This window comes from Maniola jurtina, chromosome 18 (genome assembly GCF_905333055.1).
Source record: "Maniola jurtina chromosome 18, ilManJurt1.1, whole genome shotgun sequence".
NCBI lineage: Eukaryota > Metazoa > Arthropoda > Insecta > Lepidoptera > Nymphalidae > Maniola > Maniola jurtina.
The window spans coordinates 5,224,837-5,240,042 of record NC_060046.1 but is presented as its reverse complement, the minus strand read 5'-3'; the positions used below and the strand labels follow the sequence as shown (position 1 = coordinate 5,240,042).

Here is a 15,206-nt window from a genome sequence, read left to right as displayed (position 1 = left end):
GTTAAAGACTATTTTTGGCTTTGGGTCCTAGAGCTCGTTATCGTGAACGCCTGTTCTCCGCGCTACGGGAGATGATCTTACTAAAATTACTAAACAATAAATCTTGGATAACGAATCTGATAATAGCTTTTACTAACTAATTGTATTTAATTAATGTATTTTTTTTGTGTTGTAATTTGTATGGATAAACTTGAACTTAAAAATAGGTACTTCTGTTTACGTCAATTTTACATGAAGTACTAGTGGTTACTCGAAATCTATCAAAGTTTTTCGAGATGTGAAATCTCGTGCTAAGCCTACAGTCGTATCTACAGATAAAAGCCCAGCGAGATGAATCGTGTAATTTCAAACTCGGCCGCCTTTGTTCGTTAATGTCGCACTGGAAAGTTACAAAGCGGTTTTAACACGCTTTAAATACACACCATATCGTTTCGGGGATACGTTAATCACGTGAAATATGGCACTATCTAAGCTATAAACGAGTACAAAGCGGCCCGGTTGGCTAGGATTCAAATGTGACTCGAATAGTTCCGCTACATTTTTCATCGGCTTAGCTTCAAGAGAAATGAGGATGTCCAAAAAATACCCAGCGCTCATTTATTTAAATATTTGCCTATGTACAATTAAAGTGGTCGCAAAACATGAAGTCTAATCTGAAGTTGCAACATAGCGGTCTGCACTGGTCACAGACTAAGGATTGAATACAGCTCGGCTGAGGTCTAATAACATTGGTCTTCGTCTGTGGTGGCGTTTGCTGGCGCGCGTGTTGTGATTTTTTGGAGTGTTTTTGCTAGAAGTGGCCGGTTTTTGTGTTCTGCTGGTGTTTATTGGTGGTGAAACTGACTGGGAAGCGCTCTAAAGGGGCACCGCGTGTATGTCGGCGGGCGCCGGCACAGACGACGTCCATACTTATACATATAGTTTCCCTAACTTGTAAATAACTACAAACTTGACATTGGCTAATCCGTGTAAAGCCAGACGTGAGATATTATAATTTAATAATAATATTTGTTGTATAGTGCGCATTTTACACTAGTGTAAACACTTATAAATTTTACAGTAGTGAATTTGCTGTCAAATAATTATGTAAGCTATTTACGCGAGTAACTTGCAGATGGTAATCGCGGCCTAAGTCGTATGTGTTCTTCATTTTGTAGCAATAAGGTAAAGTAAGCGTTTTTTATAAGAGCGGTTATGCACTCATCCGATCCGAGTCCGTGAAAATGCGGATATAAAAACTCGGACCGAACTCGGATATTGCTTACGCACTAATCGATCTCTGATCCAAATCCAAGCTAATTCAGTGGACCTCTTTGGGATATCTACGACATAATCCGATTTGAATGCGAGGCACATCGGAGCTAGTGCGTGAGCTACCATACAAATAGTTCTATGTAATTCGGAACGTATTTTCACGGATTCGGATCAGATGTAGTGTGTAATCACCCTAACTATGTAAATATACGTCATATATAAGTCTATATAAGTAGTATAGTATATATAAGAAGGTACTCATATTATCGTTTAAGTTTAATAAGTTTATCTCGTGGAATACTAAGTAAATATTAAGTATTATGGGCCCAATCTAAGCTATAAACGACTACAAAGGAAACCGGTTGGCTAGGATTCAATTGTGATTCGCATTGCTCTTCTAGAGATCAGTGATAGCAATTTTTCATTGGATTTACTTTAAGAGATTTCATTGTGTAGCCAAACGTTGGCATTAGCTAAAAGGAAACTTTCCGAAACAGCGCAGCTTTATCGTATGGCCGTGGTATATCATATTATAACAATAGAAATAATGTAAATTGTTTTGTTTTCTATGTTATTAATTCGTACTTCTTGTGTCTAGCTGATCTTTGATTCATAATTCTAACAAGTGTAAATTAAAAATTTATAACACCCCCGACAAGTGAAGGTTACAGCTACAGTAACTTGAAACTTCAAACGGCTGAACCGATTTTCTTGGATTATAGCTAAGAACACTCTCGGTCAAGTCACCTTTCAAACAAAAAAAACTAAATTAAAATCGATCATTAGTTGTTGTTGTTGTTAGTTTTTGTGGCTTTTTGTTGTGCCACACAGCACATCGATCATTAGTTTAGGAGCTACGATACCACAGACAGATACACAGATACATAGATACACAGATACACACTCAAACTTATAACACCTCTCTTTTTGCGTCGGGGGTTAAAAATTGTCCTACAACTTTATTTCTCAACAAAATGTGATTTTGGTAACACAAGACGCAATCCATGAAAACTCAAAAATATTATTATTTTCAGTTGTTAAATTATTTATTAAAATAAATGATGATTTTTATAACTACACCTATGCGCCTATATACCTCTACAATGGGTACAATATAAAAATGCGTTTTCAAAGACAACTTATATTAAACCTCATCTATCTAAATTATACCTATTATACCTAACATACCGTACCTATATGGAACCTAAATTATAAGGTAGGTACGTCATTGTACTTCTTACCGAAAGGATTTATTTCACACATCGCTGTGGTTTCAACGTAAAGACTCCAGCCCGGCTAGCATGGGCAGTAGATAAAAATTATATCCCCGATTATATCCACTGATTTGTATGACATCAGTGGATATAATCGGGGGATATAATTTTTATCTACTGCCCATGCTAGCCGGGCAGATAGAAAAGAAACGATATTTAACCGTCCTCGTAGGTACTAGCTAGTATCTTCCATGACAATACGAGGCTCGGAGCAGCTGTATTTCCCGACGTCCACTAAATCTGCACAAATTGCAATTCAGCTTGACTGCTTGAGCGACTTTGTTCATGACTGTCACCCCCGACTTCCGAGCTAGGACGCCTGGTTATTTATTGGACGCTGTTGTCGAGGTAACGCAGACGACCCATTTTAACTGTCAGTGGCGCCGATTCTGTTGTCTTTCTCTAAACTAAATTCGAGAATAAGCATCTTTTTCTTTTTAACCTCCGACCCAAAAAGATGGGTGTTATAAGTTTGACGTGCGTATCTGTGTATCTGTCTGTGGCATCGCAGCTGCTGAACAAATGAACCGATTTTAATTTAGTTTTTTTGTTTGAAAGGTGGCTTGATCGAGAGTGTTCTTAGCTATAATCGAAGAAAATCGGTTCAGTCGTTTGAAATGAATCGGTTCATGCCACAGACAGATACACAGATACACACGTCAAACTTATAACTGCCCTCTTTTTGGGTTGGGGGTTAAAAAACAGCTTTAATAACTTAAGTATATTAAGAACTTTGACCTAAATGGTAATATAGGTATCTGTAGTGATGTAGAAATAGCCTAGTTAAATAATAAATAGGTCAAATAGCCGGCTGTGTCTGTCGTGTCTCAGAAAGCACTTAAAGGATCGTTCCGTTTGCTGTCATTAATACTTGATGATATTGAAGACGAAGTACGTACTCGTAAATTGAGAGATAATTTTAATGCAGAATTGAAAAAGCTCCCGGAACACAAATTCGACTCATTTTCATTGAGCTATGTTCTACTTTGGTTCTCCTACGGATTCCCTCGTTGCGGATTTTGTCCCTCTTAGAGATCCCCAACATAGCCCGCTTCATAGCACGCTGAGCGACTTTAAATTTGTGGACAAGGCCAACTGTCAGTGTCCACGTTTCAGCCCATACGTCATCACAGGTAGGACACACTCATTAAAGACTTTCGTCTTTAGGCTTTGGGGTACCGACGAATTGAAGACTTGAATCAGTTTTCCAAATGCTGCCCAGCCCAGCTGTATTCTTCTGTCAGCTTCCTTGTCGAAGTTGTTTCTACCAAGTTATATTACTTGTCCTAGGTACATGAACAGCTTCGATGCTGACATTTTTCATTAATTGCTTAAAACCTTGAATTGCTTGAAACGTATAAAATTCAAATCAAATCAAATCCCCACCCTTCCGAATAGGAGGCGAACGTCCGCTATCATCGCTTCTTCGATAGTAATTAACACTATACAATTATGGTATCCTAATATAGAAGCAGACCTACATAATATTGGCGTATAAACGCGAGAATTTCACGCTGTATAGTTACCAATAGATTCCTCGCATAGATGCGGCTGGCATGCTTTCAAGCTATTACACCGATACCTAATTGGAAGTTCACTTACGTTATTAGTTTCTGCCTGTATGATATCTGATCGACTGACAAGAGATTGGTCAATTAATTGGTAATGGATAGCCTTAATTAATCTGATTAGTTTTATATACAGGCCCGATCAATTTTTTTAATTAGTAGGTCACCTATTTATGCTGGAGTATAAGCACAGCTACATATTTTTTTACTTTTTTATATTTTGGAAATATAACATCTGATTGGCTGATAAGAGTTTGGTCAATTAACTGGTAATGGATGGTTCTAATAAATATGATTAATTTTTGGTAACCTACACGTCATAATTATTACCGACGGATCTTTCAGGTGGGTACCTAAAAGATCCATAGGTGCCTAATCGGAATTATTCAAAATGTTCAAAGTCCATCCACTTAACTTACCTCAGGGTAGATGAATAGAAGTAGGTACTTACATAATTAGCTACTAAATCAGGATGGTCGGTTTCGAGGCCGTCGTCCAGGATGGTGACCACGACGCCTCGTCCCGTGATTCCTTCCCGCCACGCCGGGATCACGTTCATGTCCAAACCACCTCCTCGGTTCTGTAAAAAAAAAAAATTGCGTTTACCTCTACAAGGCTGCATAATGCTGAACTATTTTGTAGACTTCACCTCATTCCAAACTTTCCAAACCTTGGTCCGATCAAGCTATGCTGGATGGATTTGACTGAAATTTGGAATGAAGATAGATTATACCCTGGATTAACACATAGGCTACTTTTTATCCCGGTCGGTATAATCCTTTCCCCGTTTCGATCCTATAACCCCGCAGGATTGCTCTGCCGGTCGACTGTATGACTTTAGCCTGTGATGATAGTCTGCATGCTTGACTGATATTATGTTAACCATATTGATAAAGTATGCTGCAGCATACTTTTATCAATATGGTTTGATAAACCTGCAGGTTTATCAAAAAATTTTAAAATAAAAATATTTACGTATATTATTACGATTGAGTCTGAAATATAATGTTTCCAATAATATAGAAATAAGTGTAATATTTCTGTATACACGATATTTATGTTCCCCAGATATTTTATCATTGGGACCTTGAATATCGAGATATTTCGAGCGCTATACAGATGGAGTTTTAATTCCGTTAATGGATGTCATGTTTCGTTGTATGAATAAGTTCATGGTATCGGCGCAGTATCGGAGCCAAATGGATAAATGTGATACAAAAATTATTATTTATTTTATCAATATCTCTCGTGATGTGATAGAAAAAAATTATGACTAAATGTTTAAATAGAACTTACATAACTAGGTAAGTAACATTATTTTTACTTCATATTTGGGCTGCTTTAACTTAATAGGTACCAACTATTTTTTTTCATTCCAGTACTATACATAGCATAGCTTTCATACATTTAAACCGTAAGTAAATTGTAGTTTCTCATATTATTATTAATTGTATAACCTCATATTTTAAAATATTATTTAGTCATGATTCTGAGAACCTATGTAATTAAAAGCCGTCGCAAGTTAAAGGACGAATAATGTTGCCATCAAAATATAATAAGGCGGAAAATTACCTATTAGTTGGGACGAGACCTTTTCAAAGGGGAAAATTAACTATTATAATAGTTTATCTTCAAAGCGCCGCACACTAGTATAACGAAACTTTTAACTAGCTTCTGTTCGCGAGATTACAAATGTCGTAGAAACTCTGTTTTTCCTAAATAAAAGGATCCATTGCTATCTCCATTCTGAATTTCAGCCAAATCTGTTCAGTGGTTTTTGCGTGAAGGTGTAACAAACATACCCACACACACATACACACAAACTTTCGCCTTTATAATATTAGTGTGAAGTGTTGTGATAGTGTGAGGAAAATAGTACCTACAAATAAATGAACTAAAACCTACGTACATAAGAATCTATTTGAATTTAATCTACTAGATACGAAGTAGGAACTAATATTAAGCGCGTCGACGACGGGACGACATCTCAAGAATATTAGTTCCTTCAAGGCTTGCTCGGATTCCTTTATAGCAAAATTCCAACAAGTAAAAGCTTGAACCAGTTCATGGCAATCCTATCAACAAGTGTTATTTAAATAACCTTCGATATAATATACAAGTGTAAATTAAAAATTTATAACATCTCCGACAAGTGAAGGTTACAGTCACTAGAAAAGATCTGATAACTTTCAAACGGCTGAACACTCACGATCAAGCCATCTTTCAAACAAAAAAAACTAAATTAAAATCGGTTCATTAGTTAAGGAGCTACGATGCCACAGACAAATACACAGATACACACGTCAAACTTATAACACCCCACTTTTTGGGTCGGGGGTTAAGAATGTATGGTTAACGTTTAATAAAGCTGTTCCATTCTCTCACCATCTTCTTGCTTTACCATCAAACCTTGATCACTATGGTCTACCTATAGTACGCGACAGATCGAGATGGCAATCCGAGTGAGCAAATTGAAGAGAGCACTAAATCGAAACTTCTAAAGTAATACAATAAATCCGAAAGTGTGTCTTGTCTAACTGTTACCAAATCAGATCTCAACCGCTGCACGCTGAATAGATATCAATGAAAATTTCTACAGGATGGCATGCATTTTGGAGACGAATATGATACATATAGGATGATTTTATCTCGCAATATCAAAGAGTTCCCACGGTGATTTAAAAAACCGGTCAAGTGCAAGTCAGACTCGCGCAGCGAGGGTTCCGAGGGAGGGCACGATAAAACAAAAACTATTATGCATAAAAATAAATAAAAATCTGTTTTAGAATGTACAGATAAAGCTCTTTCATATGATACCCCTTTTGGTATCGTTATCTCACTTTGAAAATTGAAACATATTTTAATTTTTTTTTTAATAATGTGACCAGAAATTCACGGTTTTCGGATGTATTCCTTTACTTGTGCTATACGACCTACCTATGCCAAATTTCATGATTCTAGGTCAACGGGAAGTACCCTATAGGTTTTCTTGACAGACACGACAGACGGACGGACAGACAGACAGACACAGAAAACAAAGTGATCCTATAAGGGTTCCGTTTTTCCTTTTAACGTACGGAACCCTAAAAAAACCAAAAGCGGGAAAAAGCTAGTCGATAATTAAAAAAAATGAAATAACAACGTACGAGGTACCACATGTGCGGCCACTTGGGATCGTTTAATTGGAACTTGGAGTCGGCGGAGCGGGGCCTCCCTTTCACTCTGGAGTGCAGCTCGCGTTTCGAGCCGGCCTCTCTTTTCACTGAGGGCGCCTCCGATGATTTGGTTTCAGCTAAAACAAATTACAAACTTTAATAAGCACCCTGTTCCGAAAGGTAGACACAGACAAAATAAAATCCATATCCATACTAATATTATAAATGTGAAAGTGTGTCTGTCTGTCTGTCTGCTACCTTTTCACGGCTCAACATTTTAACCGATTCTGACGTTTAGTACAGAGATAGCTTGTATCCCGGGGACGGACATAGGCTACTTTTTATCCCGAAAAATTCAGTGGTTCCCACGGGATTCCTAAATATTAATATTATAAATGCGAAAGTGTGTCTGTCTGTCTGTCTGTCTGTCTGTCTGTCTGCTACCTTTTCACGACTCAACATTTTAACCGATTCTGACGAAATTTAGTACAGAGTTAGCAGGTATCCCGGGGACGGACATAGGCTACTTATTATCCCGGATAGTTCAGTGGTTCCCACGGGATTCCTAAAGACCCATCCGCTTGACCGATTTGTATATTTGGTACCAAGGTAGCTTGCGTCCATGTAATTGACATAGGCAACTTTTTATCCCGGAAAATCAAACAGTTCCCACAGGAAACCTAATTCCACGCAGACGAAGCCGCGGCCATCCTCTAGTCAATAATATTTCGACGGCATAACTATCATCATCATCGGGTGCCTTCTTCGAAACGAAGTTTGGCGATCATCATCCGAAAGCTTTCTCTATTTAAAGCCACCTCTTTCAACTTCGGGAAATTAAGTTAAGCCCTGTCCACCCCCTTCCCTTCCAACACTAATATATAGGTCCTCATTATTAAAATCTAAAACACTATCAGATCTACTCCTATCACAAGTTAATTCAAGTGCTTTAAACTTACCAGTATTGAACTGAAACTTATGACATTCCAAAGCCACCCTCCGTCTGTGGCGTTTATAATATTGTGCTGGTGACAGTGACCTTTTTGCTGGCAAGTTGTGATATATTATGAATTTGTGAAGACATTGGCGTGGCATTGGCGATCTTGTCCATAGTCATAGTCATAGTCATAGTCATTTATTCTTGATAATATACATTATACGTCAATCCAATAATTCAAATCCATTCAGTCCATTACTACGTCATCTTGCTATTCGTAAACTTATGAACTAAAGATATGTAAATGTACTTACCTGTACTGGTACTGTCGGGTATGGTCTGAAAATCCCGTTTCTTCCTGGACAGCACTCGCTGTTGCCTCGCCCACCGCACTCGCTCGTCCATCTCCAGTCGACCGTGGTGCTCGTGTGCTGGCGTCAGCGACCGCTTCGCTACCGAGTTGTGATGGAAGTGGTAGTGGTTCTCGAAGATCTGAGGACAAACATATTACTAAGGTTAGATTTTATTTTCATATTTTAAATATTGTTATATTATATTATTATAAGAGGTACCTATATTGTGTTTATTTCAAGTAAACGATTATTTCCAAGACACATACAATTAGAATTTGAACCATTTGGTATTAAAATTACCATAGGTAAGAAAAAAGCAAGTCAAAGTAATTCATTCAAATTGGTATCACCATTGTAGGTACACTTTTTGATTGTCAATTGTAGAATTTGTCAGTTGATGTAATAATGGTAATAATTAATTATGAAGCTACGAGGATTCCAAACGCACCCTGGTGTGAGAAGAAGCCCACAACACACAACTAGAGCCCTGCATGATATTAAATTCATAATTAAATATCGAGACCGCACCTTCGTAGAATATAGTTCCATTTCATACGAAACAGACCTCGTAGCCAAATTAGGGCAAACGAATACGCTGAACCTAGTATAAACGAAGTTAATTTAGTACTGAATTTTAAGTCCGCCGCGATATTAAAGTTCACCGGTAGCTTCCGAAATGCATAGTTTTACCGCGTTGTGGCCGTTTGAAATTAAACGTGGATATCTTTTAGGAAAACAAATATAATTTTACACCTGGATCCACTATTATAGAATGCAGAACAAGAATATAACTCAAAATTTAAAAAAACCCGACACAATAACCTCTATAAGAAAACTAGAAAAGAGCTGATAACTTTCAAACCGATTTCCGTCGATTATAGCTAAGAACACTCTCGATCAAGCCGCCACCTTTCAAACAAAAAAAACTAAATCAAAATCGGTTCGTCCGTTTAGGAGCCACGATGCCACAGACAGATACACAGATACACACGTCAAACTTATAACACCCCTCTTTTTGGATCGGGGGTTACTTACTAGAGTATGTTACTCTAGCTAGGTAGAATTACGAGCAATTCTATAAATTTTGTATCTAATAAGCTTATTCTGTATTCGTTCGTCTTTCCGTTATCTCATAATATTTTTAGCTCCAAAAAACCTCATACAAAATATTCAAACGGGATTCCCATCTAAAAACGCTTGTTTACACCCAATTGCACCTGCCTCCACAGTTAATTATTCATAGATAGTCCGAGCTGCAGCCCTCCCGCTCTTTTTTTAAGTGCCTCTCGGGTTTCCCTCCTCTCTTGAGATACATAAATTTCAAGAAAATACGAACCCTCGAAGATATTTTTTCGCTGTCTTGGCGCCCCTCTTATTTTGTTTTTCAATTATATAAAATGTTGAGGCGTCTTAGGTTATACGTTAGCTGCCTTGCGTCGACTTATTTAATGAAGTAAAAATATACTATCAGAGTCCTGGTTGTAGGTCTTTAAACTGAAATGGACATTATACAACTACGCTAGAGAAGGCGTGTGCCATACAAAATGACAGTTACTTTTTTGTACCGTGTCGAAGCGCTCCACCGAGCGAACCGGCAATTAAAATTGACACTTTGTGTCAAAAAGTCTTCGTGTTGACACTATGTTGACAGAATATGTCTCATCACTAATATATTTAGTTACGCTCACATGATGCTCCCTGGTGCTATTAGCGCTAAATTGGTGAAATGAATCAAGATCCTTCAAAAACAGGTCGACAATCGCAGGTCCAGCGTGTAAGTATTAACAGAGGTCAATCGTATTTTTCATTTACAAAATGCCGTGCTATTTTATCGAGCTCTATAAATAAGCCAGACGTACATGCACGAAATGCATAATAATATAATAAATTAAAGAGACGTGTCGGTGTGTATAAATAAAATTTCACTGTAAGAATCGATAAATATAAAAAATTAATTTTAGCCATAATCGAGTTTTTATTTTGAACCAGTGCAAGAACTTTTGGCGTGTTGCCAACTTTTAACAATTTGTTGAGTATAATAAAATTGGAAAAATAATGTTGAATCGGCTTTTTGGACCGTTCACCGTAGGTCATTGTTCGTGCTGGCAACATTACCAAATTGGTTTTGCAATTCGATAAATTATATCGAAACATCGATACACACAGCAAAAAACAAATCTGTAAACTACTGTACTTACATACATATATTTTTTTAAATAATGGACATCGAAATCTCATCGACAGATAACACATGGATAACACAAAGAAACTCTATGACTTATACCTTATAATATCCACATATTATAGTAGCCTCATAAAACATCATTATGGATTTCTAGGAATTCTGCCCTAGCGAAGCCAACTATATATACCTACCATAATACCATATACTATGTAATATAGGTAGCTATGTTTTACCACAATATCGGTTCAGAAAATGGAAACACTCTCGCCTTACATAGTATATGTATTATTTATCGTTTCTGCACAGACACGATGTGTTCAAAGCCCGTAAACATCATTCAAAGAGAAACCCTACATTGACATACTCCTAGACGGGGCCCTTTATCGCCTGGGGGCACCCATGTTATAAGCCCGTGGTAAAAGATGTCTATAATCCTACGTGAATGGTACGCTGAGAATTTCCTTCCGATTTTCTCCTTCCAAAAGCGTTTCCTTTCAAAGGGAGAACTTTTCCTTTATCGATTATTACCTACTGAATTGGAAATCTGCAAAACGTCTACCTGGGAAAGAAAAAGTTCTTCATTTTTAACCCCCGACCCAAAAAGAGGGGTGTTATAAGTTTGACGTGTGTATCTTTGTATCTGTGTATCTATGTATCTGTCTGAGGCATCGTAGCTCCTAAACTAATGAACCGATTTAATTTACTTTTTTTTTTTGTTTGAAAGGTGGCTGGATCGGAAGTGTTCTTAGCTATAATCCAAGAAAACCGGTTCAGCCGTTTAAAAGTTATCAGCTCTTTTCTAGTTATTACTGTAACCTTCACTTGTCGGGGGTGTTATAAATTTTTAATTTACACTTGTAAAATGAAACGCTTTTGGCAGGAGAAAATCAGAAGGCACGCACCTCTTACTTTTCCGGAGGTGTGTTCGTTTTAGGCAACTAAGTAACCTAGTACCTGCATAGTTCTCCATAATGTTGTCTCAGGTGTGAATTCGCCAATCCGCACTTGGCCAGCGTGATGGACTATGGTATAATCCTTCTCATTCTGAGGGAAGACTAGTGCTGTCTAGGGACCGGCGATGGGTTGATCATGATGATCAAACTGTCTAGCTAAAGTGGTTCGAATTTCACCAAATTATGAAGTTTTACACACTCGATTAACGATTAAGCCTCTGTAGATATAAATCTGCCGCTGAACAGCCATTCGCAAAATTGTTATTGTTATTGCGATCCCAATTGCCTTAACAAACAGAGATGTAATCGCACTTTAAAGTATCATTGTAAGTTATCTCGGACGCATTAAGTTGTTTTGTTTCTCTAAAAGATCAAAACCGCCGCCGGGGCTATTACCTACAAATGTTTCTCGTTTTCTGTATAAATAGGCCATTAATTAGACTATGATTAATGTTTATAGTGATTAAGTTTAAAATAACAAGATAAAGTTGAAAACTAAAACCCGACTGCGATCGTCTTAATAAACGCTGAAATATTATAGTAAAATTATTGTTTTTCTGTTGCTTGGTATATTTTAATGTTGTACCTAGTATGTATAATATTTATATTCATGAAAACTCGGAATTTTCTTCTCTTTCATTTGACATCCCACTCAATACAATATCAAAAAAAAATTGTGCCATTTTTTTGTATAGGTATGTAACATCCATTGGGTCAATCTTTTTCGTATAAAATAGGCTATGTCACCGGACCTTTACAACGAATCAATTGACACTTCTTTCATCAAAACCGGCCCAGTAGTTTAGGCGCCACGGTGGAACACACAGAATCTGGATACAAACATACATACATACATAGATGTAACGGAAATGTGGAAACCATAAATCTGAACTCAATTCTCAGAACTGTAAAATCAATGCTATAAATAACACCAAAAACACCCAAAAAAACTATAAGTTTAGTTCAGAACGTTGTCTTTGCCATCTCTCTACATACAAGACGTCTCATAAAATATAGAAAATCAAAGAAAAATAGACTCATAATTCACTCATTCATTAGTGTTGCTAAGACAACAAACTCGAGACTCGTAAACATCATTCAAGTGAGGACCTTTGCCATAGAAACGGGCTCCTTTATCGCCTGAGGGGCCGCCGCATATTAACTACCGAGAAAAGATATTCCATGAGACTCCCACACGTGTGTACTAGCATATGAGATAGCATGAATGTTATTAGTTAGCCTAAAGGTGAACGCACACTTATCCGCGCCGAACGAAATGAATTTTAGAATCCTGTACCTATATGAAATCTCATGAAACCTCGCACACTTCCCCGCGTCGAATCGTCCGAATCGGAAATAGATTTCATATAGAGAATTCTAAAATTCGTTTCGTTTGACTCTTTCGACGCGTTCGGCTCGGATAAGTGTGCGTTCATCTTAAAATGTCAACGTCTATTTAAGATGCCTTCCAAGATAATTTTCGCACGGCAGTCAATCTCAGCAACAGCAGAGACAGAGACTCAATAGAGAGAGAGAGAGAGAGAGAGAGAGATAGTACGCGACTGATCGAGATGGCAATCGGGGTATTAAGGGCAGAGGGACGCCCCGCACACCCGCACGTCACCCGCGCTATCCTGCACCGCTTCCTCTTGATAAGGACACTGTATGCCTGGGACCAGTAGGTTGTGTCGGTTCGATTAAATTATACTTACAATGGTAATTAATTGAAGTATGATTTAATCTAAAATAATGAGGGTGATAACCCGTGTTAAAACATTTTGTTATAATTAGTGAAACTGGAAACATTTGACTTTTATGATAACTTATTTATTAGATATAGCTTATTTTTATCGTAATTGGTATGTATTTTTGATAAGCTTGTAATTTAATTTAGCACGCTTTCAACTGATGATAGATGATAAAGCAGTACTCAGTAGTAAGTATAATAAAAGGAAATAAAAGCGATAGCAAACGTAATTGATCTAGTGTTTAAATAAAATAGAATAGAAAAATTCTCCCAAATAATAAACTCGTACATTTTGGTAATCATAGCAGGCATATAAAAGGTTTCAAAATACTTGGTTACTATATGGTTGCTATATAAGTCATACAGTTCGGTTTTTGTTGTAATTTTTCTATTGAAAGTGCTCTCGCAAGCGAAACATTACGCGCGAAATATCTGAAAAGAAACTTTTTCGTAATAAAATGACAAAATCGATGCCCCACATTTTAGGATTTTTAATAGCAGATAATAATATGTATCAGACGGAATTTGTTCATAGTGCACTCCAACAAACAATATTTAGCTCTCATTCAAATACCAACCAACCAAGCTCAATAAAACTTTTTAGATACATTCTAATATCTATGTATGTGGTTTTTCCACGTTTCCCGAAAATATTCAGTTTCCAAGTTACATTGCAGTCTCAAGAATTTACATATTAATCTTTAAACACGCATATCTTTAAAACTAGTTATTTTAGTCAGCTTCGTTAAACTACACTCTCTACACATTCGAATTAAAACGTCGAACATTTAGACAGAAACTTAAAACTCTGTGAGTTCTAAGTTATTCATCGAATTACCAAGTACCAACTGTGCCCTAAGTTAGAACAGCTAAACGACTAGAGTTTTGGTCGTATAACATACTCGCACAGTTGACAGTTATATCCGGGTTGCAAAGTGAAGATACCCGGAAAATTGATCTCGAGCGTTAACACAGACGGTCGCTGGGATTGTTTAAACTTTTCAACCTTGACTTAAGTCGATTATCCTAAGGCTTTTGCGGTTACTTAAGCTCTTATAGGGTGCTGTCAAATCACGGAGTAAACCGCAACAGGATCATAATTAATTTAAACAGAGACTGCTTATTAACATTCTCTTCAATTTCTTACTTTAGAGCAAAGGACCTCAATACCTCGTCTTTTTTTTTATAGACCAATGTATGTCGCAGAAGCAATGGCCGCTGGAGCAGACGTGTTCTGAAGTGGAAACCGCGTACCAGTCCACGCAGTATGAACAATCTTCAACTCGCTGGACTGACGACCATAAGGAAGTAGCGCGAAGTGGGTGAATGAGGAAAGCGGAGTGCCGTGTATTGAAGGCCTATGTCCAGCAATAGACGCATACCCACAGACTGATTGATTGATTGATGGAGTATTGGGATTTCTATTGGATCTTCTGTGTTGATGTTATTGACGAAAGCTGTGATAGCCTAGTGGTTAGGACGTCCGCCTCCCGATTGGAGATCGGGGATTCGATACCAGGCATGCACCTCTTTCTTTTCGGAGTTATGTGCGTTTTAAGTAATTAATGTATCACTTGCTTTAACGGTGAAGAAAAACATCATGAGGAAACTTGCTTGCCTGAGAGTTCGCCATAGTGTTCTCAAAGGTGAAGTCTGCCAATCCGCACTTGGCCAGCGTGGTGGACTGTGACCCAAAACCCTTCTCACTCCCGCGCTCTGTAGTGAGCCGGCGATGGGTTGATCTTGATGATGATGATGATTGGATCTTCGAACTTCGCTA

General features: G+C 37.6%; 1 protein-coding gene across 6 annotated transcripts in view; it reads right to left on the bottom strand.

Moving 5' to 3' along the window:
- The window catches only part of LOC123874457 (furin-like protease 1), a 200,161-nt gene that overhangs the window by 43,992 nt on the left and 140,963 nt on the right, over positions 1–15,206 (bottom strand). For all 6 annotated transcript variants that reach the window (XM_045919804.1, XM_045919805.1, XM_045919807.1 and 3 more), the window contains exons 3-5: positions 8,503–8,680; positions 7,243–7,388; positions 4,548–4,676 (exon numbers count right to left, since the gene is read on the bottom strand). In XM_045919804.1, coding sequence (XP_045775760.1) covers positions 4,548–4,676; positions 7,243–7,388; positions 8,503–8,680 — 453 coding nt within the window. The remainder of the gene's footprint in view (positions 1–4,547; positions 4,677–7,242; positions 7,389–8,502; positions 8,681–15,206) is intronic.